Source organism: Ictidomys tridecemlineatus, chromosome 4 (genome assembly GCF_052094955.1).
Source record: "Ictidomys tridecemlineatus isolate mIctTri1 chromosome 4, mIctTri1.hap1, whole genome shotgun sequence".
In the NCBI taxonomy this organism is placed as follows: Eukaryota; Metazoa; Chordata; class Mammalia; order Rodentia; family Sciuridae; genus Ictidomys; species Ictidomys tridecemlineatus.
The window spans coordinates 101714459-101738616 of NC_135480.1; the positions used below are offsets into that span (position 1 = coordinate 101714459).

A 24158-nucleotide genomic window follows, 5' to 3' on the forward strand; every position below is an offset into this window, starting at 1 on the left:
GAAAGAGTACCAGAGTGTAAAACATATAAAAATTCCTATGGCCTCCTTTCTCTTTCATGTCTTCTGTTAGATTTTGAAGATGTAACTGAATTTCTAGAAGAGGTCATTGAAGCCTTGATACTAGATGAGGAAGTTCGAACATTTCCTGAAGTCATGATTCCAGTGTTTGATATTTTATTGGGCCGAATAAAAGATCTGGAGCTGTGCCAGATCCTGTTGTATGCATATCTAGATATTCTTCTCTATTTCACTAGGCAAAAGGATATGGCAAAGGTAGGTCTGAAAGATGGTATGTATTCATTGTATTAGAGATTTAATTAATATTTGATGCTTCCTTGTCCTGAGGATTCTATACTATTACTTATAGAATAAAAGAAAATTGGATTGGTGGTTGTATAGACAAAACTCTTTGAGGCCCTCTCACTTTATTGTCTTTATCTTACCATGCAGACAAATAGTACTTATCTTCTCCTACAGGTTTTTGTAGAGTACATTCAACCAAAGGACCCTAGCAATGGGCAGATGTACCAGAAGACCTTGCTGGGAGTCATTCTGAATATCTCCTGCTTATTAAAGACTCCGGGTGTGGTAGAAAATCATGGCTACTTCTTGAATCCATCTCGGTCCAGTCCTCAGGAGATCAAAGTACAGGAGGCCAACATCCATCAGGTCGAACTGTTTCCTGGGATATCCTAGCCCCCTGGTCTTAGATTAGTGTCCTCAAGAACCACATACACATAAGGCTGCTTGAGCCTCTTTAGGAAAGCAATTGGTATGGGTGACTTTCTCCATAATGATGTGAAGAAATTGCTCTCTTTTAGCATGTACTAAGAGCAGGAGTAAAACCATTTAGGATGAGAATAAGCTGTTGTGACTCTTGCCCTATGTGATAGCACTTCCACTTCCCCTCAACTCTTGCTCTTTTTTTTTTTTTTTTAAAGAGGGGAGAGAAGAGAGAGAGAGAATTTTTTTAATATTTATTTTTTAGTTCTTGGCAGACACAACATCTTTGTTGGCATGTGGTGCTGAGGATCGAACCCGGGCCGCATGCATGCCAGGCGAGCACGCTACCGCTTGAGCCACATCCCCAGCCCCTCAACTCTTGCTCTTGTCACTGAACTATTTCTTACTACTTAGCTCCTAAAATCTTGACTGAACCTCAGCTTATATAACTCCCTTTCTCCATCCCCCTTTCTTTTCCTCAACCTATGCCCTTTCTGTTTGGGCCTCTTGACATAAATTATAGTAGAGATCTGGCCAACATGAGACATTTTAATGGTTGAAGTGGGAATAGTTTAAGTCTCCCATTCACCATTTAATCTTCACAGCTTTGTAAAACAGATGTTGGCAAACTATAGCAGTGGTCAAACCCAATCTGTCACCTGTTTGTTTTTTTTTAATAACATTTTATTGGACATGGCCACGTCCATTCATATATGTATTATTTGTGGCTTGATTTTATGCTACCATAGTAAAGTTGAATAACTGCCTGAAGGACCATATGACAAGCAAAGCCAAAAGTATAATGTAGTGCTTTGCTGAAAAAGTTTAGCAAATACTGCTAAATATGAAACTAAGTAATGCTGTGTGCAATTTGGCAGCTGATCAGAAAATTTCTCCTAAATACCCAGAAACATTTTTAAAAATTAAAATCAGGGAATGGGGCTCAAGGAGAATTAGGGGAAAGATTAGGATTAGCATATTTTTGGAAACTGCCAGTTGCTAAGGTTTGAGAGTAAGAAAATAATTAAATGTGAAATTGGAATATTCTGTGGTTGTGTTTCCTGGTCAAACAGTTCATGGCTCAGTTCCATGAAAAGATCTACCAGATGCTGAAGAACTTACTCCAGCTCTCTCCAGAAACCAAACACTGTATCTTATCCTGGCTGGGAAACTGTTTGCATGCAAATGCAGGCCGCACCAAGATTTGGGCCAATCAGATGCCAGAAATCTTCTTCCAGATGTATGCCTCGGATGCCTTCTTTCTGAATCTGGGTGCTGCTCTCCTGAAGCTATGCCAGCCATTTTGCAAACCCAAGTCCTCTCGGCTTCTCACCTTTAATCCTACTTACTGTGCTCTGAAGGAGTTGAATGATGAAGAACGAAAAATAAAAAATGTACATATGAGAGGTAGGGGCAACTGGCCTTCTCAGAACTCTGTGTGTGTGTGTGTGTGTGTAATTTCTAAGGCATTCATTCCCTTATCCTTTTTTTATAAAGTAGCTCTTTCTCAAAAAAAAAAAAAAAAAAAAAAAAACGAGGTGTAAAAAAGGTTTAATTTTTTTTTTAAAGCAGTTTTCTAAAATCAACAATTTAGCTTTTAAATGTTGTGCTTTAGTGAGACCTCTCTGGATATGGCAGCCTTCAGTATTCATTCATTCTTCCTTACAAAAATGAATAAAATACAGCTGCTTTCCTCTTTGAACTCAGAGGCTCCAGAAAAAGTCAGGTAATTTTAATGTGCCATAGAACTAAGCTCTGAGAACACAGAAAGAGTGAGTAATCAATTCTGCAGGAGTCGGAGGTCTTCATAGCTGAGCTTGAAAGATAAGTTGGGTTTTACCAGGCAAAGGAGCAAGAGTCTATACAAAGGGAATAGCAAGCATAGAAGTAAAAGCTATGGAAACTCATATGAGTAAGGAATGATGAGACGTTCCAGGTATCTTAGAGCAGACGAGGATGAGAAGTGGGTGGCAGGAAGTGGAGAAAATGGGTCTGAGGAAAAAGAAGGTTAAGGCCAGATTGGAAAAACTTGAGCAATTCAGAGAAATGAAAAAAAAATAAAGGACTCATGATTCTACCATGCAGAACAAATCCCTTCTTAATTTTCATATATTTCTTCCGGTTTTGTGATTCTTGCAATTATAAAAATGATACTTCTCAAAAGCAAATAATATTAAATATAGAAAAGCATAAAATAAATACAGTTGGTCCATTGCCTATCAGTTGGAAAAATTACAGTACGATAATTATTTTTAATTTTTGGTGATTTCATTGATTAAGCAAGAGGTTTAACTATTTCTGTAGACAAAAGATATTTTTAGAGAAAGTAATGTGATGAGATTTGTTTTAAAGAAGTTGTCACTGGGGCTGGGGATGTGGCTCAAGCGGTAGCGCGCTCGCCTGGCATGCGTGCGGCCCGGGTTCAATCCTCAGCACCACATACCAACAAAGATGTTGTGTCCGCCGAGAACTAAAAAATAAATATTAAAAAAAAAAAAGAAGTTGTCACTGGTATAGTATGGAAGCTGAACAAGAATAAGGGGAGACTTGAGACCAAGATTCATGTCTGTGGCAAGCCATTTACCATTGCTTTTAACTTCTTTGAGGTTTGGACAAAGAAACCTGTTTGATCCCAGCTGTGCAGGAGCCAAAGTTTCCCCAGAACTACAACCTTGTAACAGAGAACCTTGCACTGACAGAGTATACCTTGTACTTGGGATTTCACAGGTAATTCTTTTGCTGTCACTAGAAAAGAACTATTTGGGAATGAACTATTTAGTTGTGTCTAAAACCAGAAGGTTGAAAGTGAGTCTTAAAAGAATTATTCTAGGGCTGGGGATGTGGCTCAAGAGGTATCGCGCTGGCCTGGCATGCGTGCGACCTGGGTTCGATCCTCAGCACCACATAAAACAAAGATGTTGTGTCTGCTGAGAACTAAAAAATAAATATTTAAAAAAAAAAAAAAAAAAGAATTATTCTAGGGGCTGGAGCTGGAGCTGGAGCTTAGTGGTGGAATACTTGCCTAGCACAGATGAGGCACTGGGTTCAAGCCTCAGAACAACATACAAACTAATAAGTAAAATAAAGGTTAAATTCTTTAAAAAAAGAGAGAGAGAGTTTAATTCTCAAGGCTAGCATTAGAAAATCTAGCAGCAAAAGAGAATTATTTGAATTTATTTTTGTTTACATGAATCAGCTTTGTCCAGTTAAATTTATTTTCGATTTTTGACCTGTTAACTTTTTTAAATTAAAGATACACTATTTTTTTTTCTACATTTTCAAAATTTTAGATCATTGTCTTCCTGTTGTCATTTAGGAAATGGAATTATTTTTATTTTCTGTTTCATTTTCTACTCTTGAAAATTTTGCTACTTACTACTTCTGATGAAAAAGCCAAGAAACAGAATTGGCAAAAATTAAGAAAATGTTAATAAAGGATTCCAGTGAGACCATCTATGTATCTAAGATAAAGAAGATTCTAGAAGTGTGAAGGTTTGAGAACTGTAGTTTAAAATTTTCCAAAGGGATCTAAGGCTAGTCACTATAATTTTTCCCCCTTTTTAACTAAGTGTGACCTTTCAGTATAAATAAGGGTGGGAGGTAGCAACTTGATCTTGGAAATGGTATAAGGAATAGCAGTTTTTAATGCCTTCTCAGGATACTTAAATTAATAAAAGGCATTTTTCAAAAACCAGCAAATTACCGAAAAATGGTGGGTATAGAAAACTCTCTAATAAAGCGTTTTTAACTTCTTTGAGGTTTGGACAAAGAAACCTTGTAATTCTCTAATAAGACATTTTAAATAAGACAATGTTCAGCATGTGCTTAATCTACTTAACTATCTAGATTCAAACACAAAAATGAATGTCATCTAGTTTCTTAGCTGGCCTTAGACATTACCTATAGGATCAAAGGAAATAGTTTTGGATTATACACATAGAATCAGTTATCCTTAGCTTTAAATTATAGGTCTTCCTTTCAGTAGAGAATATTTGGGTGAACTTTCATGAAGAACAGTTTAATTTTATTTTAAACTGAGAGCTGAAGACTAACTGTAAGACATCCTCATAATTCCTCAAAGCACTATTGTTGCACTTTTGTTGTGTAAAACTATCCTGCTGGGCTTCTTGTACTTTGCCTAATAATTTTTATTTTACATAATATCTCACTTTATACCCTGCTCACCTAAGTTGCAGCTGTTTGAATTGTGCACTTCAGTTGAAGGCTGCTAACTATTTGTAATAAGCTTCAATTGTGTTGAATACTTGGTAACATTTTCCCAGTGCGTTGCACCTTGCCTCTGTCCTGTCAGTAACTTGTGAATGCCTTCTGTGTCATTAAGACTGCATCTCCCTACATTTTTAGAGGGAAGGCTAGAATAAATAAATGAGAATTTATTTTTCTAGAATGATCTAAACTAGACTATCTCCCTATGAGCCTTCCTGACCCAGTCTCTTCTGCTTTCTTGGGGGCAGGTTGCATGATCAGATGGTAAAAATCAACCAAAATCTGCATCGGCTACAGGTTGCCTGGAGGGATGCTCAGCAGAGTTCTAGCCCTGCTGCTGACAACCTCCGTGAACAGTTTGAACGACTGATGACCATCTATCTTTCAACCAAGACTGCCATGACTGAGCCACAGATGCTACAAAACTGCCTAAATTTGCAGGTGTCCATGGCTGTTCTGCTGGTTCAACTGGCCATAGGCAATGAGGGCTCACAGCCAATAGAGCTAACTTTTCCTTTGCCAGATGGCTACAGCTCTTTGGCTTATGTGCCAGGTAAGCAGTTCTCCCTTGGGAACTTCCTATTTTTAGCCATCTAAGTTTAACTGGGTCACTTTGGAAGTTTAGTCCTCAAGATACCTTTCCTTAGTTATCATTTGTTTTTGGAGAAACAACTCAAACTTATAAATATCTACTGATCAAAGTATGAAGTTACTAACAGTATGTTCTCCGGCCTTATGACCCTACTGCTGTGCATATCAGTCTCAAAAGATTAAAACGAAGCCAGGCACAGTAGCACATGCATGCCTGTAATCCCAGCAACTCAGAAAACTGAGACAGGAGGATTGCAAGTTCAAGGCCAGTCTCAGCAACTTAGTGAGACCCTGTCTCAAAACAAAAAATAGGATTGAGGATGGAGCTCAGTGATAAAGCACCCCTGGATTCAATTCCCAGTACCAAAAAAAAAAAAAAAAAAAAAAGATTAAATGAAGCCAGGATTCTCATAGCTGTTAGTTTCTGTTATTTATATGGTTTGTCATTCAACTTACAAATTTCTAACTCTCCTGTACTCTTTTTAGAAAGAAAAAAAAATTCTTCTATCAGTTAACCCAGAAGGGAGATTGTATTTATATGTCAGTGAGGGGTTAGCAGACATGCATCAAATCAGGTTAAATTATCTTGATCACTGTATTGGACAAATATTGCTGTATCACAAATTACCCCAAAACATATCAGCTTAAAACAACAAATATTATTTCACTTACCATGGGTAAGGAATTCAGGCACACTAGGCTGCATGGTTCTGGCTCAAGAGTACCCCCTGAGATTGCATCCAAGCTGTCAATCAGAGCCATAGGAATTTGAGGATCCAACTACAGCTGGAGGATCTACTTACAAGCCCCGTCATGTGGCTGTTGACTGACCTCATTTTCTTGCACATTTGGCCAACAGCCTCTTCTCCAGGCCCCACACATCTCTCTTTAGTACCATTCATGATGAGGTAACTGGTTTCCCCCAGAGTGAGTGGCCACGGTGAAAACTAAAAGCTTTTATAACCTAATCTTAGAAATGATATACCATCACTTCTACTGTATACTGCAGGGTGAATCTTCTACTCTAGAAGAATGTGGGAAGGGTCTGTGTAAGGGCATGAATACCAGGAAATGAGGATCATTGGAGGATCATCCTAGAGGCTGGCTGCCATAGTTACCTAATGTAAAAGTCTTGATAAGCAATTCTTCAGATACCTGAAGAATTAATTAAATTATGGTTAACCTTGTATTAATCTTGTAACCTGGTACTGTTAACACATGTTAATATGTTAATGATATTTTGTATACTACTGTTCATATATTTACTTGGATAAAAATTTAAAATGACATACATTTAAAGAAGATCCTAAGACCAATAAGATCTTTGATTTTTTTTTTTTTTAAACACTTCATTAAGGAACGTGAAAGAGAGGAATATAAATGTTACTTAATACCAGCAGACAGATATTTGGCTAATTCTAGTGAATATTTTTTTTCAGAATTTTTTGCAGATAACCTAATTCTAGTGAATATTTTTTTTCAGAATTTTTTGCAGATAACCTCGGTGATTTCCTCATTTTTCTCCGCCGCTTTGCCGATGACATCTTGGAGACATCAGCAGATTCCTTGGAGCATGTCCTTCACTTTATCACCATTTTCACTGGGAGCATAGAAAGGTGAAGTGCTGAAAGCTTGGCTCTGTCACTGTTTAGAGCTGCAAAACATTCAGAAGACTTCTAAATCAAGAAATAAACAAGCCTGAATCATAAGGGGTTGCCTTCAGAAGTTATGTTAACATTAATGAACCACCTGAGCATCCTTATGGGTAGCCAAAAATCCCACTGTTGAGAGGCACAATAAGCAAAGGACTTTGCCCACAGAGAATTTGAACCTGCATTTAAGGTACCTGATGGGAATTCCACTGCTAGTCCCTGGTTAAAATAGTTACCGTACTGCCAGAAACCTTACCAGTGGCAGTCAGGTGCTAATGTTCCTCTACTAATTGTATGATACATAAGTTTGTTCTTGCTGTTTGGAGTTGGATGAGCAATAAACTTAGTTCAGTGTTATTTCTGATCTCTAGTCTTCCCACTCATAACCTCCAGCCCTCTTTCCCAAAGGAAGATACTATGACTTCTAGGATTCCTTTCTTCATTTTCTGATATGTAGGCCAAAGGAAACAAATTCTGTGTACAGAAGTGCACATTGCTTCATAATAAAGAGAATGACCCACAATTCCCCTAGGCACATCAATGAAAAGTAGGTAGAATCCAGTCCGTCACTGAACTGAGTAAACCTAATTAGTCATAAACCAAAAAGTATTGATTAGGAAAACATTACAGCATTGTAGATAATATAAGTAAAACCTAATCTTTACCCTCAGAAGGCCTGGCAAGGCAAGTTTATCCAAGATGAAACTGTCAGAGAATAGTACTTTTTAAATAATGCCTTATTGTAGACAAGAAAGTTGAGTGGCTAAGTATTAAATAGGAACTTAAGTACTCACCCTCATACTTGGTAAACAGTCATCTCAAAAGTTAAATGGTGGGCTGGGGATATAGCTCAGTTGGTTGAGTGCTTGCGTCCCATGTACAAGTCCCTGGGTTCAATCCCTGGCACCACACACACACACACAAAAAAAAAAAAAGTGGTGTACCCTGAATCACCCAATATTGACAAAACTATAGAAGTGCCTCTTTTTTTTTTTTTTCCTCCCCTATAATGAGAGTATAGCATGCGTTGGCACCTCTTGTGGAGAGAACAGAGTAATAACTTTGGGAGTTAAGTTTATCTACTCATCTTGCTTTCTGCCCTGTTTTGCAGAATGAAGAATCCTCACTTAAGGGCTAAACTAGCTGAGGTATTGGAAGCAGTGATGCCCCACCTGGATCAGACCCCAAATCCCTTGGTATCCAGTGTGTTCCACCGGAAGCGTGTGTTCTGCAACTTTCCACATGCACCCCAACTTGCAGAAGCTCTAATCAAGGTTTTTGTGGACATCGAGTTTACAGGTAAAGCAATCATGCAGCCAGGTGGGAACTACAGAGTTGATACCAGTGGAGTTCCATAGCTTGATCATTTATTGAACATCAGATAAATTTAAAGCCATCATTTACCAAATATCTTCTGTGTGCTAGGCTTGGTGCTAAATGCTGTTTTATATTACTAATGTGTTACCATTTGACTTTATTATCCCCATTTTTCACATGAAGACATGAATGATTAAAAGATTACATTATTTGTCCATGTCATGTAACTAATAAGTGATAAGTCCATCTCACCCAAAAAAAATCCTATATACTCTTTTCAACCATATATTACTAGTCAAATTATATTCAAATTAGGCTATCTGATTAAAACCTAACTCCTTATTTGTGTCTGCCCCAAGATGGTAAAATTCTGTAATGAGACTATAATGTTTGAGAGATTCTTTATTTTAACCATACCATCTAATTTTCTAAAAATCTGATTGTTGGATTAAGAATACCACAGAGCCCCCTGGCGAACGCCTGTAATCCCAGTAGCTCCAGAGGCTGAGACAGTAAGATCATAAGTTCAAAGCCATCCTCAGCAATGGCAAGATGTTAAGCAACTCAGTAGGACCCTGTCTTTAAATAAAATACAAAATAGGCTAGGGATGTGTTTCAGTGGCTGAATGCCCCTGGGTTCCCCGTACCAAAAAGAAAGAAAAAAAAAAGAATACCAGCAGGGCTGGGGTTGGAGTCAGTGGTAGAGCACTTGCCTAGCATGTGTGAGACACTGGGTTTGATTCTGAGCACCATAAATAAATTGCTTTACAAAACAAAACAAAATACCAGCAAGCAGCATTCCGCTTCTCTCTCTCCCTGAGCTTCTCTGTTTGATTCGACGGTACCCTCTTACAACTAGTAGGCAAGATATGTTAAGCAATTGTGTAAGACCAGTTTCAAGGAAATGTCCTGCCATCCAATAATACATATAACTAACATTTAAAGGAACTATTAACATTTTACTGGCTACCTTTCAATACTTATGTTTGTTTGGGATTTTATTGTTGTTTGTTTTGATATTGAAAATTGAATCCAGAGGCACTTTGCCACTGAGATATACCCCAGTCCTTTGTTTACTTTCAAACATGGTTTCACTGAGTTACTGGAAGTCTTGGCAATTTGCTGAGGTTGGCAGTGAACTTGCGATCCTCCTGCCTCAGCCTCCCCAGTTGCTGAGATAACAGGCATGAGTCACTGTGCTCAGTAACCTTTCCCTGTTTGGTTTCTAGCTTTGTTACTTGCTCACCTCTGGATCAAAAGATTACATTATTTGTCCATGTCATGTAACTCTTAAGTAATACAACCAGATATAAAATGAGTCAAAGCAATGATTCAGTGAAATAGTACATGTAAATCTTCATTGTATTTAAAGAACTGCACAATAAATCATTGTGGTTATCTCATTATGTAACTATATAACCAAAGATTTGTCATATATTACAATATATTACAATTTCTATTTTTTCCCCAAAGGAGTGGAGACTTGCATTTAGTAGAAACAAAATGAAAATTTGGGTCTTTGAACTCCAAATCTTACACTCTTCATTATATGACCCAGACTTTGGTTCTTCAAATGCAGTATAGGCTCAAATTAGCTCCTGACCTGATATTTCAGAATAATCAAGAACAAATTGGCTGCACAGTTGGGGTATTGTCAATGAAGAATGCAGGAATTATGTAGTGTCCCACTCTACGCATGACTTTTCAGCAACACCACAGTCAGCACAGAGGCCTCATTTGCATGCTCCACATTGGGGTGAGGAAGCATCTGTTACCCTTGTTGAGTAAAATATCTTTTACATCTATTTCCCAGTTGTTTTTGTTTTGTTGGTAAGCAAATGAGCAAACACTTGGTCCAACTCTAGTTTTTTTGAAACTCCTAGAGGAGATTTTGTCAGTAGCCTTGACACGTTCAAGATAGAAGAAAGTGACTGCACATAGGCATACTCCTAGCCACTCACAAATAGACCACCCTTGCTGATTTCTTGCTCTTGCTTAACTTTAGGAGACCCCCATCAATTTGAACAGAAGTTTAATTACCGCCGTCCCATGTATCCCATCCTAAGATACATGTGGGGAACAGATACGTATCGGGAGAGCATTAAGGTAAGAGAATTTTTGGTGAAATCAATTGCGTCAGATGAATCCCAATGATGTGATTCATTATTACTGACACAGTTTTCTCTTGGGCTGGAACTTACAGGATTTGGCTGACTATGCCTCTAAGAATTTAGAAGCTATGAACCCTCCACTTTTCCTCCGCTTTCTTAACCTGCTAATGAATGATGCCATCTTCCTTTTGGATGAAGCTATTCAGGTGAAAAAACAAACATTTAACTGCTACTATATCACCAAATTATTGTCAGTACATATTTTTGATCTTTTTAATCATTGTAGAACAATCCTGTGCCATGAGTATCCAGTCTTGAACACAAAAATTTATGAGTTTACCATTATGGAGCTTTCTAGGTTATTGTTCCATCACAGAAAAGATCAAGGGTCACTGAAGCCTCATAGGATGGGTACTTTGGCAGAGTTAAAAACATAGTTTGATGAAACCAAACCAAGGTACACTGGCAAAAGTCATCAGGCCAGCATCACCCAAAAAAATAATCAGAAGGTCTTGTTTTTGGTCAGTAAGTTTCAACTATTTTTCCATCCAAAGATATCAGTAACAGTGGTTCACTAGAGCAATGATTTTTATTCCTCTGTTCTAAAAGATCCAGATTTTTTTATCACTACTTAAAACGTATCTGGTTTGTGTTTGTGTTTTGGGGTTTTTTTGTTTGTTTGTTTTGCCTCCTAAATCCTTGGCTATATTATGAAACATGTTTCTTGAAATGTAAGCTACAGCTGAGTGTCTCTTAGCTCCTGCAGTGCATCTTTTCCTCAACCATCCATATGAAACTGTTCATTACTCCACTAAAAACCTGGGTACCCAGACAGAAAAACTTCCCTTCCCTATAAACTACAATAGTGACCTAAAGGAAGATGAGATAGGTAAATCCTGAGGGTAGCCTATTGGACAGTCATGAGCTCCTCTTATTGGTTTGGTTTATGAGAAAAGTTCCTGCTCTTTTCATAAACTTACACTCTTAAAATAGATTTTCTGAGAAAATGAGAATAGGTTCTGTTATAAACAGACCCTGAAAAGGAAGAACAGTAGAGCCAAAGAATGAAGCTGATGGCATTTTTCAATGAGACTATATAACTTGACTTGTTTGCTATATCAGTAAGGATGATGAGAGGTAGAGTTTTAAATAATTATGGTTCTCCTTCCAGACATCTTGCATATTTGATAGAGCTTTCATTTTTGGTAAATGGGTTTTGATTTGTGGGGTTTTTGTTTTACATTTTTTATCTTTCAGGAAGGATTCATTGTTTCTTCCTTGTAGCCTAGTGTTTGGGCCTGGGTTTCTTGTATTATGCCATTTTTCTTCCTTTTAGTTTTTGGGTACTGGGGATTAAATCCAGAGATGTTTTACCACTGAGCCACATCCCCATCCCTTTTTTATTTTTTGAGACAGGGTCTCAGTAAATTAAGTTGCTTAAGATCTTGTTTAGTTGCTGAGGCTGGCCTTGAATTTGCAATCCTCCTGCCTCAAGCTCCCGAGTCACTGGGATTACAGACACTAGGATTACCACACCCAGCTATCAAAAGTTCTTTTATGCTTCAGGCTTTGCTGACAAATAAAGACTCATATCTCTTATATGATCTCTGGTTTTCCCAGCTAAGAGTGGATTTTAAACAAGACCTCTTAAATGTCATGTTCCTTAAATTGCACTTTTCTTCTCTAATATATCCCACCTCTGGTTTCTTTAGTATTTGAGCAAGATAAAGATCCAGCAGATTGAGAAGGACCGAGGTGAATGGGATAGTCTGACCCCAGAAGCCCGCCGAGAGAAAGAGGCTGGCCTGCAGATGTTTGGGCAGTTGGCACGTTTTCATAACATCATGTCCAATGAAACAATTGGTACACTTGCCTTCCTAACATCAGGTAAGGACACAGAAAAAATGGAGTCATCAAGATCTGCTTCACTTGGGGGATCAGCCCACTTGAAACTAAGAATGTGCACTCTGGGATAGTATCCTCTATATTTGAGAGGGAAACAGATCACTAGGAAAGCTTCAAAAAAAAGATCAATGCCAGCTGGGCAAAGTAGCCTCTAATCCTGTCTATTCAGGAGTCTTGGGCACAAGAATCACAAGTTTAAGGCCAACTCAGTTGAGCAAGATCCTGCCTCACAATAAACAACGAAAAGGGCTGGGGATGTAGTTCAGCAATAGAGGGCTTGCCTAGCATGTATAAAGCCCCTGGTCCATCCCCAGCACTGCAAAATAAATAATATCTCATGGTGCAATCACAAACTGAAAAACTATGAAGTCTTTGAAAATGGTGTAAATCAATGTTATTCTATAAAACTTTCTGTGATGGTGGAAATGATCTATAATTCTGGGCTTCCCAGGTCTACACATAGCAGCCACACATGACTGTTGAACACTTGAAATTTGGCTAATGTGACTGAGGAGTTGAACTTTTAATTTCATTTTAATTGATTTAAATTGTAAAAGTGGCAATGGTTGTTCAGTGGTAGAGCACTTTCCTAGCATGCATGATGCATTAGGTATGATCCTCACCACCACATTAAAAATAAACAAAAGTGATTGTGTCCATCTATAACTAAAAATAGATAAATCAATTGTAAAAGTACATGTGGGCAGTTGGTACCCTATTTACAGGAACCTCTCTTTACTAAAATGGTAAGCTATCTCTGTAATAGTTATTGAAAAAGGTTACAGAGGGCTGGGGCTATAGCTCAGTGGCAGAGCACTTGCCTAGCTTGTGTGAGGCACTGGGTTTGATCCTATATATACAATATACAGTATAATCATTTTTCTCTTAAAGATGTATGTTATGTGTATAAATATGGACAAATAAACTAGGATATCTAGCAAAATGATAACAGTATCTCTCTGTGGTAGTTTTGTTTTCTTTTTTGTTTTTGATTTTGGCTTACCTACTACTTTGTGTAGTGAAAACATCACTTATGTAATTTATAAAATAGTAGCCCTCACAGGTCTCTAAAGAGTAAACAAGACATAAGTAAAAGATTATTAAATGGAATGAGTTTTCAGAAACTCTTGACTTTTTTTTCCAGAAATCAAATCACTTTTCGTGCATCCTTTTCTGGCCGAGCGCATCATCTCTATGCTGAACTACTTCCTGCAGCACCTGGTTGGGCCCAAGATGGGTGCCTTAAAAGTCAAGGACTTCAGCGAATTTGACTTCAAACCCCAGCAGCTTGTATCAGATATCTGCACTATCTACTTAAATCTTGGGTACCTGAGATTGCAATTGGGCAAGCAGAAGGGATGCTGATGTTTTGATAGTAGAAGGACTGGTTGCTATTGCATGGAAATGGAAAAGGAATGATTACTTCTAGTTGGTTGATGAAGGAATCTTTATATTATTAACTGAGATTTTATATGATTCATGAGATATTGTTGAGGATTTTCAACATTCTGCCTTGATCTGTACTAAGATAAACTTTGCTAATTGTACAGTTGTTTGGGAAATAGTATTCCTTTATGACCATGGAATACCTGATAGATATCCTATCTAGAAAATTAGAAGTCTTTCTACATTAAAAGTATATTATACGGAGGCTGGGGTTGTGGCTCGGTGATAGAGCTCTTGCCTAGTAAGTGTGAGGCTCTGAGTTCGATCCTCAGCACCACATAAAAATAAATAAATAAATAAAGATATTGTGTCCATCTACAACTAAAAAATATTTTTTTTAAAAAGTACATTATAGGGGTGGGGATGTGGCTCTGTGGTAGAGTGCTTGCCTTGAAAGCATGAGGCCCTGGATTCAATCCCCAGGACCACAAAAAAAAAGAAAAGAAAAGAAAAGAAAAATGTACATTATAAGATAAGTGATGAGAATGATTGTTCCATGCCCATCTATTATCTTCCCATTAGCCTACCCTCTGATGCTCAGTTTGTTTCTAATGCTGACTTTCCAGGGATGAGGAGAATTTCTGTGCCACTGTGCCCAAGGATGGACGTTCCTATTCCCCAACTCTCTTTGCACAGACAGTTCGAGTCCTAAAGAAAATAAATAAGCCTGGGAATATGATTGTGGCTTTTAGTAATCTGGCAGAGAAAATCAAGGTGAGGAGAGGAGAATTTGTTTCCTCATATGCTCAATAAAAATCACATTGTCACTGGCATGGGGCTAACCACCTATAAAACCAGCTACATACAAAGCTGAGGCATAAAGATCACAAGTTCCAGGCCAGCCTTGGAATTTAGTGAGACCCTGCTTCAAAATAAAATAAAAAGGACTGAAGATGTGGCTTCATGGTAGAGCACTTTCCTAGATCATTTGAGGCCTTGAGTTTAATCTCTAGTACCATACATACACTCAAAAAAGATCACTTTGACAGGGACTGGGGTTGTACATCAGTAATAGAGCACTTACCTAGCATGTATGAGCCCTAGGTTCAGTTCTCAGCACTGTAACAAAATGTTGATTGCAAAAATCACATTGCCAACTCAACTATGCTTAATTTTGCCCTATTTCAGGGAGAAAAAAGTTTGCCTTGAGAAACTAGAAATAGGTGATTCTTCTTTGTCAGTCAGTAACCGGAGCTTCCATCTTCTTATTTTGCCCAGTATATATTCAGTAGGCTGAGGCAGGAGGATCACACATTCAAAGCCAGCCTCAGCAACTTAGTGAGGCCCTGTCCCCCAAAAAATAATAAAAATGAGTTAGAGATATGGCTTAGTGGTTAAGCCATCCTGGGTTCAAACCCCAATACCAAATATATATACATTTGTTGTATATATTTTTTATATAACAATATATATATAGTGTGTGTGTGTGTGTATATATATATATAACAATATATAGTATATAATACTTTTTTTTTTTTTGGTACTGGGATTAAACTCGGGGGCACTTGACCGCTGAGACAAATCCCAGCCCTGTTTTGTATTTCATTTAGAGAAAAGTTGAGTTGCTTAGCGCTTCGACGTTGCTAAGGCTGGCTTTGAACTAGAGATCCTCCTGCCTCAGCATCCCAAGTTGCTGGGATGATAGGCATGCACCACCATGCCTGGCTGTAACATATATTTATATATTTTTATGTGTGTGTGTGTATGTGTGTGTGTGTGTATACACACATTTATAACGTGTGTATATAACATATATACATATACATGACATATATCCCAAAAAAAATTACTCTTTTTTCACCTAAGAACAAGAACAGAAATTAAAGAAACAACTTCTAAAAGAAAAGAATATACATTTTTGGAAGCTTTTTATGAAAACTTCCCAGAGTTACTAGTAGACTTGAAAATTTAGAATGTTAATGCAGAAGAACATTTTAGGATGAAATTCAAGATGCATAGTTTTCAGTAACTGATTTTTATCTTTCTCTGTTCTCTACATATATAGTTGGTAGGTAACTTACACTGAAATAGGCATACATTTTAAAGATTAAACTACTGCATTGTATTCACTTAGTCCCTTTGGTTGGAATATGACAGCTCCTTCAGAAATGGTTAAGAAGGAAAAATAGTGTAGAAGTCTAATAGAAAAAACTTTCTTATTGAGTTGGGTATGATGGCGCATGCTTGTAATCTGAGTAACTTCAAAGACTGAGGCAGAAAGATGTCAAGTCTAGGCATCTTAGCAAGACCTTGTCTCAAACAGTGCTGAGAATGTAGCTTAGTGGTAGATCACCTTTGGATTCAATCCCCAGTACTCAAAAGAAAGGGAGGGAGGGAAAAAGAAAAGAGAATCAATATTCTTACTGATGTGAGTTTCTTTTTAATGGAGTTAGATTTCATTCTTGGCCTAGAGCTTAGCCAGATGAATCTCTAAGGATTTAGGTATAGGGATCAAATGTTTAAGCTATTTTTAAATTCCTGTTTCTGTTTATATCAAAATCCATAAATTGTTTTTCACACACAGGCTGCGTGACTAACTCAAAAAGTAACCCTCCTTCCCATCCCCTTTTGATTATAGCATTTATAATAGAACTGTTGCCAGAAAGATGTTGTATATGGTGTAGTTCTTTTCCTGCTAATACTTATACCTGTTTCTAGTCATGACTGCCAGCAGGTGACCCAACTTGCAAGTTCGGAGTTGGGGTGCAATATTAAATTTGCTTCTGAAATATCTATTTTGGCTGGTTTAAAAAAATAACAGTCAAGGTAAGAGCCCAGGCATAATGGTATATACCTTAAAACTAAGAACTAAAAACTAAGAACTGGGCATGGTGGCACATCTATAATCCCAGTAACTCTGGAGACCACGGCAGGAAGATTACAAGTTTTGAGGCCAGCATGGGCAACTTAGCCAGACCCTATCTCAAAATTAAAAATAAAAAGGGCTAGGGAAATGACTCAGTAGTAAAGCGCTCTTGGGCTCAATCTTCAGTACCAAAAATAATAATAATTAAAAATAATAAAGTTAAGGTTTGTCATTGCTGTCAAGATTTATTAATGACCAAGATTAAGTTATAGCCTTTTAGCATTATGAATTCAGCTGTACTGTGAACATACTTTAACTAACAGGTATTGTGTTCTCAGTCTCTTGCAGACCTCCAACAACAAGAAGAGGAGACCTATGCAGATGCCTGTGATGAGTTCCTGGATCCTATCATGAGCACACTGATGTCTGACCCTGTGGTGCTGCCGTCTTCCAGAGTCACTGTGGATAGGTCCACCATTGCCAGACATTTGCTCAGGTAGGTCACTCCCAAAAGCAACCCCAGATGCAGAGCTTATTTAAATTATAAAAAGTAAAAAAGACAGGGCTGGGGTTGTGGTTCAATGGTAGAGCACTTGCCTAGAATGCATGAGGCATTGGGTTAGATCTCCAGTACCACATAAAAATAAACAAATAAAATAAAGGTATTGTGTTCAGCTACAACTTAAAAAAAAAATTTAAATATAAAAGACAAAGGTTTTATTTTTTGCTTTAATTCAGATTTTATACTATGTGAGTTAACTCTGTTTCTCTCTTTGGACCCCACCCATGGGGTAGCTATGAATTTTCCCCAGTTCACTTGTTATTTGGATAGTTGCCTCCTAATATCTATAGAAAAGACAGGAATAAAGATAAATGGTAGCAATATTTGGATAGTTGCCTCCTAATATCTATAGAAAAGACAAGAATAAAGATAAATGGTAGCTTATTTGCTACCAAACACCTCCTTTTTTTTTTTTTTTTTCTTTTTCTTTTTGAGACAGGGTCTCACCATTTCACCCAAACTGGCCTCAAGCAGAAGTTCTGCCCTGCCTTAGCCTCCTGAGTAGCTGGAACTACATGTATACTCCATTGTCCTGTCAACCCCTTAACTTTTTTAAGTATAGCATTAAATAGAAATGGATATTGAAAGACTATTCATGTTTTACAGTTATATAAGTTGACCGAGATTTAAGGCAGTTTTTAAATATCAAAAAAATAACTGGGTACGGTGGCACAAAACTCTTAATTCCAGCTACTTAAGAAGTTGAGTGCTGGGGTTGTGGCTCAGCGGTAGAGCACTCGCCTAGCACATGTGAGGCTCTGGATTCGATCCTCAGCACCACACAAAAATAAATAAATGAAGATATTGTGTCTGACTAAAAAAGAAGTTGAGACAAAAGATCACAAGTTTCAAGGCCAGCCTCAGCAACTTAGCAAGACCCTGTCTCAAAAATAAGATTTAAGAAAAAAGGACTGGGGATATATCTCAGAGACAGAATATTACTAAGTTCAATCCCCAATACCACTAAAAGAAAAAAAATGTTAAAATGAATTTTATACTTCATGGTATTAGGTATTAAGCTTTCCCTGTATGCATGATGCTATATAAGGTGGTATGTCTTTTCTAAAGTGTCAATGAAAATTTTTATTGTGTAGTTATCTCAGAATATAAACAGAAGATATATTAGCCCTTAATGTATGTCATGAATCTTTTGTTTTTTATTTTTTGCATCTGTCACTAAAACTACAAATAGTTAGCTGGGCATGGTAGTATGCATCTGTGGACCCAGCTGTTAGGGAAGTTAAGGCAAGAGGATCATTTGAGGCCAACCTAGGCAACAATGAGACCCCATCTCCAAAAAGGAAAAAAAAAAAACTACAAATAGTGTTTTACATTGACATGAATGTATAGGGTCTCTGTCTTAGAGAAGCTAAAGTCTGGTGACAGATGCAAAAAAAATAGCATTTTTTAAGCCACTGGAATCAAAAGTCATCTGAACAAGCAGTGTTGAGATAATTTGTTAACAAGAAAAGAGACAACTTCTGAATCATTCTTTTTTTCATCTCACTCTTTCTAATCCCCAGGTCAATATTTGACTCATAGTTGCAATGAATGGTTAGCTTCAGTCAAAGTCCAAGTAAGATGCTTTATTTTTGGCTTAGGATGCTAGAACTCATAAAAATAACCCCCTTTCTCTCTCTCTCTGTCCCAGTGACCAAACAGATCCTTTTAACCGAAGTCCCCTCACCATGGACCAGATCCGGCCAAACACTGAACTAAAAGAAAAAATCCAACGGTGGCTTGCAGAGAGGAAACAACAGCAAAAGGAGCAACTTGAATAAATACTGTGAACTAAGCAAACCAAAAACCAACCCCAGAGTGTAGATAAACAATTGGTTTCTTTTTTTCTAGTTCTGTTCCTTTCCTTTTTCTTTCTTTCTTTCCTCCTTTTCTTTTTTCTTTTTTTTTTTTCATCTTCTTTATTAAATTTGAGAACTGCTTTTGCTCAAATTATGATAATTAAGATTTCTGAGAATTTGTCAATGCTCCCCTGGCTTGCAGGAAATTATACTTCTTATAATCAACCAGTGATTATAAATCACTAATTTTCAGCCTTTTTTCCTCTATTCCTATTTTCCTACCTTATTAGTTCAACTGCTAAAACTTCCCTCCACTTTACTATTTTTCTCCCCAAGTACTGTCCAGACATTTTTAGTGAGCAGTACTTTTTAAGTCTACAGTGTCACGTATTTCATTGTCAGTTGATATAACCAGAAAATCCTGCATTATCCTGCAAATTTACTAGTCCTCATGATCTGGACTTAAGCCCTTATACTTGTTATAGCTCTATGATGTTACAAAACAACGTTTCACATAAAAGCAGATACCTTGATGTTCGTGTTGACTTTTGAATAAGATGATAGATTTTTTTTTTTAAAGGAATCTTCTGCAACTTCTGTTGATAGCTCTTAATTTTGTGTTATCTTGTAACTCAAGATATTATCACAAACACACACTCTCTCATGGGGTTGTCACCACCAAAACTTCAGCCCTGCAGCCTTTTTATGAGGATTAGTGATTGGGCAAACTTGCATTTTAGACACTTAAGTCAAAAAATTATGGGGTGAAGGGATTAATAAACTGTCAGACCTTTTTTCTCTTATAAGAATCTATTGTTACAAAGACTAGACCTGAATAGAAGTTAGGCAACAAATATTGTAAACATGAAAAACATCATATAAGACACTAATATCAACAGTATATCTCATACATACATACATACCATGTACTTTTTTATATTGGTATAATATAAATTGAGTGCCACTTTCTGTTGTCTCTTCCACAGTAAGATATATGCAGTGTGTGGCCATGTTTACTCAGATACTCATTCTAGACAGGTGAAATTCTGAGACTATAAAATGTATATATTTAATGTTTGTTTGGGCTTGTGGCCTGGCCTCTAAGAGCTGCTTCTAACATAGCCTTGGGTCATCAATTAATAAAGTAGGAATTTGAGCAAAACCTTGTCCACAAGCCATTTAGTATCCACTTAGCCCCAAGTAGTTAGTAAGTGGAAGTACCCCACTTTTACAAGTTGGGCCTGAGTTCCCTACTTAATTGTGTAGCTTAACATGCGAGTGAGGGACATTCCCCTATGGATTGTCTTTATATTAGTATTCATCTAAGCCCAGAGATATATAAGGGAAAAGTGATACAATTTAGAAATAGGGATCATTGCTTTCTTTAGAGGACATCATTGTTAATTACGGCTTCTTTCAAATATGATAGTAGTTTTACAATATTCTAGCACAAGTTGCTATAAGGAGTCCTTGATGTGTTTTTGATAATCAACTGAAAAACTCAAATCAGATTGGGCCTAACCCATGATAGAAAATAGATGTCTGTTGCTGCACTTATAAATGAAAAGGAAATCTGGAACACCTGCAAAATGCCAGAATGTAAGATTAATTCATTGTGTTCCCCAGGCCTTTTAAGGTGTGGGTTGATAGGACTTATAAAGTCAGTTTCATTTCATATTTATTTTCCTTATTTTTTTTCTCTGAGAGTGACCTGTGTATAAAATAAACTTCTATGTATATGTACTTGCATTATCTTCCAAATCCAATCTAATAGGATGTTTTCATTTTAAGAAGAAGGAAAAAACAGTTTTGTAGAATAAAGAGGAAAATGGGCACAAAACCTTAGAAGGCAGCTGTTTGCAGAAGCTTTCTAGCCAACAACCTCTATGCTGCCTCCAGTATCTGTTTTGTACTTTGCCTTCAGATTGTACGCCTTTTCTGGCAAGCTTTTTTTTTTTTTTTTTTTTTTGTAATATATAAAACTCTTTTCCTGAGCCTCTTTATGAATGGCTGTGGCACCATTAATGCTGCTGAATATCTTTAAACTTATCACAAAAGCAAAGTGTGTAGCTTAAGGACACTGTTGGTAAGGAAACCAAGTGTCCTCTGTGCCTTCTTTCTTTCTGTGAAGTAACTTAGGGTGTCAAAAAAATTGAGACATTAAATAAGTTATCATCTTGGTACAACATGGTGCATATATGCATTTGGATATGTAAGGAGGTGCTTTGTCCGGAACTCAGCAGCAGCTCTAAATCTTTAAGAGTAGATATGTGACATACATAGTTTTATGTTGGCTTTGCTGGAGTATGATAGGAAAATGAAGACTCTAATCAGCTCTGGTATTGCTCATAACTTACCAAGAGGCTAATTCTATGGAAAATTATTTAAATAGGCTTTATCAAGCAGGTTTTTTTTTTAGTATAGTTTTTAATATGTGAAAGCTGAAGGAAATTAGAGGTATTTTAATGGTGCAGGTGAAGGCACCTGTTGCTGTTTGGGATCACACTCTACAAAAACTTCATGACTTTATTTGATGCTGGTTTCTAAGCAGCCATTATACGGGGTATAAGTCTACTGGGTGCCTTTACAAGCCAGAGGCTGATGCTGCACTGTTGTCATGCAAGGAAATAATGTACATGCTCTAACAGCAAAACAGGAAAGGAACCTAGAAACAAAATGAAGAGCAAAACATCAAAATGGTTGACTAAAGTAAAACTTGATCAACATAACTATTTTGAAACATTCCAGGAAGGTTACTTCTTGTCATACTTGCCTGGGGGTGTTTGTTCAAACTTGTATTTAATAAATGAACACCTGACTTACAACTTTTGTTGTCATTTTATTATAGTATTAAAAGCTAGTGGCAGTTTCAGAAATACCTCAAAAATCTAGAGGACTCTAACTTACACTGTTTTTCGGTAGGTATTATCAAATAATTTGTGACCTAGCTGACCTAATCCAATTCATTAGGCCTCTGGGGGGACCCTGGAGTTATCTCAGAAGATGAGTCTCAAAAGGTTTTTTTCCCAATTAGCCCCTGTTTGGCTCCATTTTCTTTAGCTGGCCTAAACCTCAGGTCTTTCATTTTAATCACTTTCCACCATGTTCTCCTTTAATGACCCCTTTTTGTTCTATAACCCATCCATACAAGACCTCAGCCTAGATTAATCCAGCCGTTCCCCTCAGCCCAGTATCCAAGAAAGAGACCACTGTTGGATCAAAACCAACCCAATGTTTTTAGAGTGGTGTAACCACAAACTTGTGGTCTTGAACATTTCCTGACAAACCTTCTGTGTGTCCTTAACTTAAACCTCTTTCTTCAAATTCTCTCACCCTACCGGTTACCAGATGACATTGCTTTCTATTTCCCTGAGAACAGAAGACTTCAGAGTCTCCACTTTGAAGCTCTTCTCCCTTCACCCCAATCGGTAGGAAAGTTCCCACTGTTCCCAGGCTAATTCCTCCACCTCCTTTCCTGCCTCAGGGCTCTTGTGAATTCCCCTCCTCGGTGTTCTGTTTTCTTGAGTTCCACATCCCGCTTTGATTTTCTTACTTGTATTCCCTTAAAGCCATATTTCTTCACCCAATCACTCTGGCTTCTAGCCTGTTTTTGAAAGGCTAGTTAACGTCAAAGATTTTCATATAGCTAAGTTAACCTTTTCTTTATCTCTTAACCATTTCATGAGTTTTTCTTTTGCTCAGGTTTCGCCTGGATAACTTCTGTTCATCTCATCAAATATCATTTATTTTTTAGTTGTAGTTGGACACGATATCTTTATTCCATTCATTTTTTTTTAATGCGGTGCTGAAGATCAAACCCAGCGCCTCACGCATGCTAGGTAAGCACTCTACCGCTGAGCTACAACTCCAGCCCTTTCTTCCAGTCATACTCAACTATGAAGTTTCAACCACCCCTCAAGGATCTCTATCCACACCATGCCTATCTAATACTGATGTTCCCCCGCTCGGCGTTTACACTGCTACCTCTTCGTTTCCGAACTCTGCACTCCCTAGGTATTTATCGATCTCATTCCGGGTGAAGGTAATACCTAACACACCCACGCTTTCGTTAAATTTCAGAAAAGCCGGGCATAGGGGCGTAGTGGCTGACGCCTGTAATCCCAGCGGCTTGGGAGGCTGAGGCAGGAGGATCTCAAGTTCAAAGCCAGCCTCAGCAATAGAGAGGCACCAAGCAATTCAATGAGACCCTATCTCTAAATAAAATACAAAATAGGGCTGGGGATGTGGCTCGGTGGTCGAGTGCCCCCGAGTTCAATCCCAGGCACCAAAAAAAAAAAAAAAAATGCCTGGCATAAAGGAGCCCTCAATCAAAGGGATTTTGTCCCTCCTATCTGCACTGCTCCTTGTGACTAGTTAAAGAACTAAGGAAATTGGATTCCAATCTAGATACAAGACATTGACATTAGAAAACATCAATTAAAGAGGGGCCGAGTCCATGGGCTGGGGTTGTGGCTCAGTGGTAGAGTGCTCGCCTAGCATGCACTCGGTTCAATCCTTAGCACCACATAAAAAAAATAATAATAGTAATAAAGATATTGTGTCCACCTAAAATGTTAAGAAGCGGGGGGCTGAGTCTAGTGATTTGGTTTGTAGTGTGCTCGGCACCCAATTTTTTGCACTTTTTGTTTGGCCTTGGACTCTCTCTGCCTCTAAAACAGTGTAGATCTAGGAGCATTTTAACGATGCCTTCCAGCCTTGACAACCTCAGAGAAGCTCCCAGAGCACCCTAAGCAAAACTGTGAGGGTCAGCGCCAAAAAAAAAAGCAAAAAAAAAAAAAAAGCACGGACGCATGCGTACTTTCTCACCTCGCCGGCCTTCCGGGCCTCCGCAAGTGGCTGCCCCGAGAAATGCCTCTTTCTCTGAGGAATCCCATTATTTCCTATTTATCCTCTAGTATCGTCTTTTCAAATCCACTTCCTGTCCGCGGCTGAAAAAAATAAATTGACTGACTAGATTCCTCAAAGGCGCTAGGACACCTAAGTATCTTGAACAGGCGC

At 37.8% G+C, this 24158-nt stretch overlaps 1 protein-coding gene across 2 annotated transcripts in view; it reads left to right on the forward strand.

Moving 5' to 3' along the window:
* Ube4a (ubiquitination factor E4A) overlaps positions 1-21964 on the forward strand; it is a 34044-nt gene extending 12080 nt beyond the window's left edge. For both annotated transcript variants that reach the window (XM_078047079.1, XM_078047080.1), the window contains 14 exons: positions 71-273; positions 478-669; positions 1797-2130; positions 3330-3450; positions 5199-5503; positions 7025-7157; positions 8305-8492; positions 10516-10616; positions 10714-10827; positions 12334-12508; positions 13671-13851; positions 14539-14686; positions 17117-17274; positions 18992-21964. In XM_078047079.1, the coding sequence (XP_077903205.1) occupies positions 71-273; positions 478-669; positions 1797-2130; positions 3330-3450; positions 5199-5503; positions 7025-7157; positions 8305-8492; positions 10516-10616; positions 10714-10827; positions 12334-12508; positions 13671-13851; positions 14539-14686; positions 17117-17274; positions 18992-19121 (2483 nt within the window). In that variant the 3' untranslated portion in view covers positions 19122-21964. The remainder of the gene's footprint in view (positions 1-70; positions 274-477; positions 670-1796; positions 2131-3329; positions 3451-5198; positions 5504-7024; positions 7158-8304; positions 8493-10515; positions 10617-10713; positions 10828-12333; positions 12509-13670; positions 13852-14538; positions 14687-17116; positions 17275-18991) is intronic.
* Positions 21965-24158: the final 2194 nt, after the last annotated feature.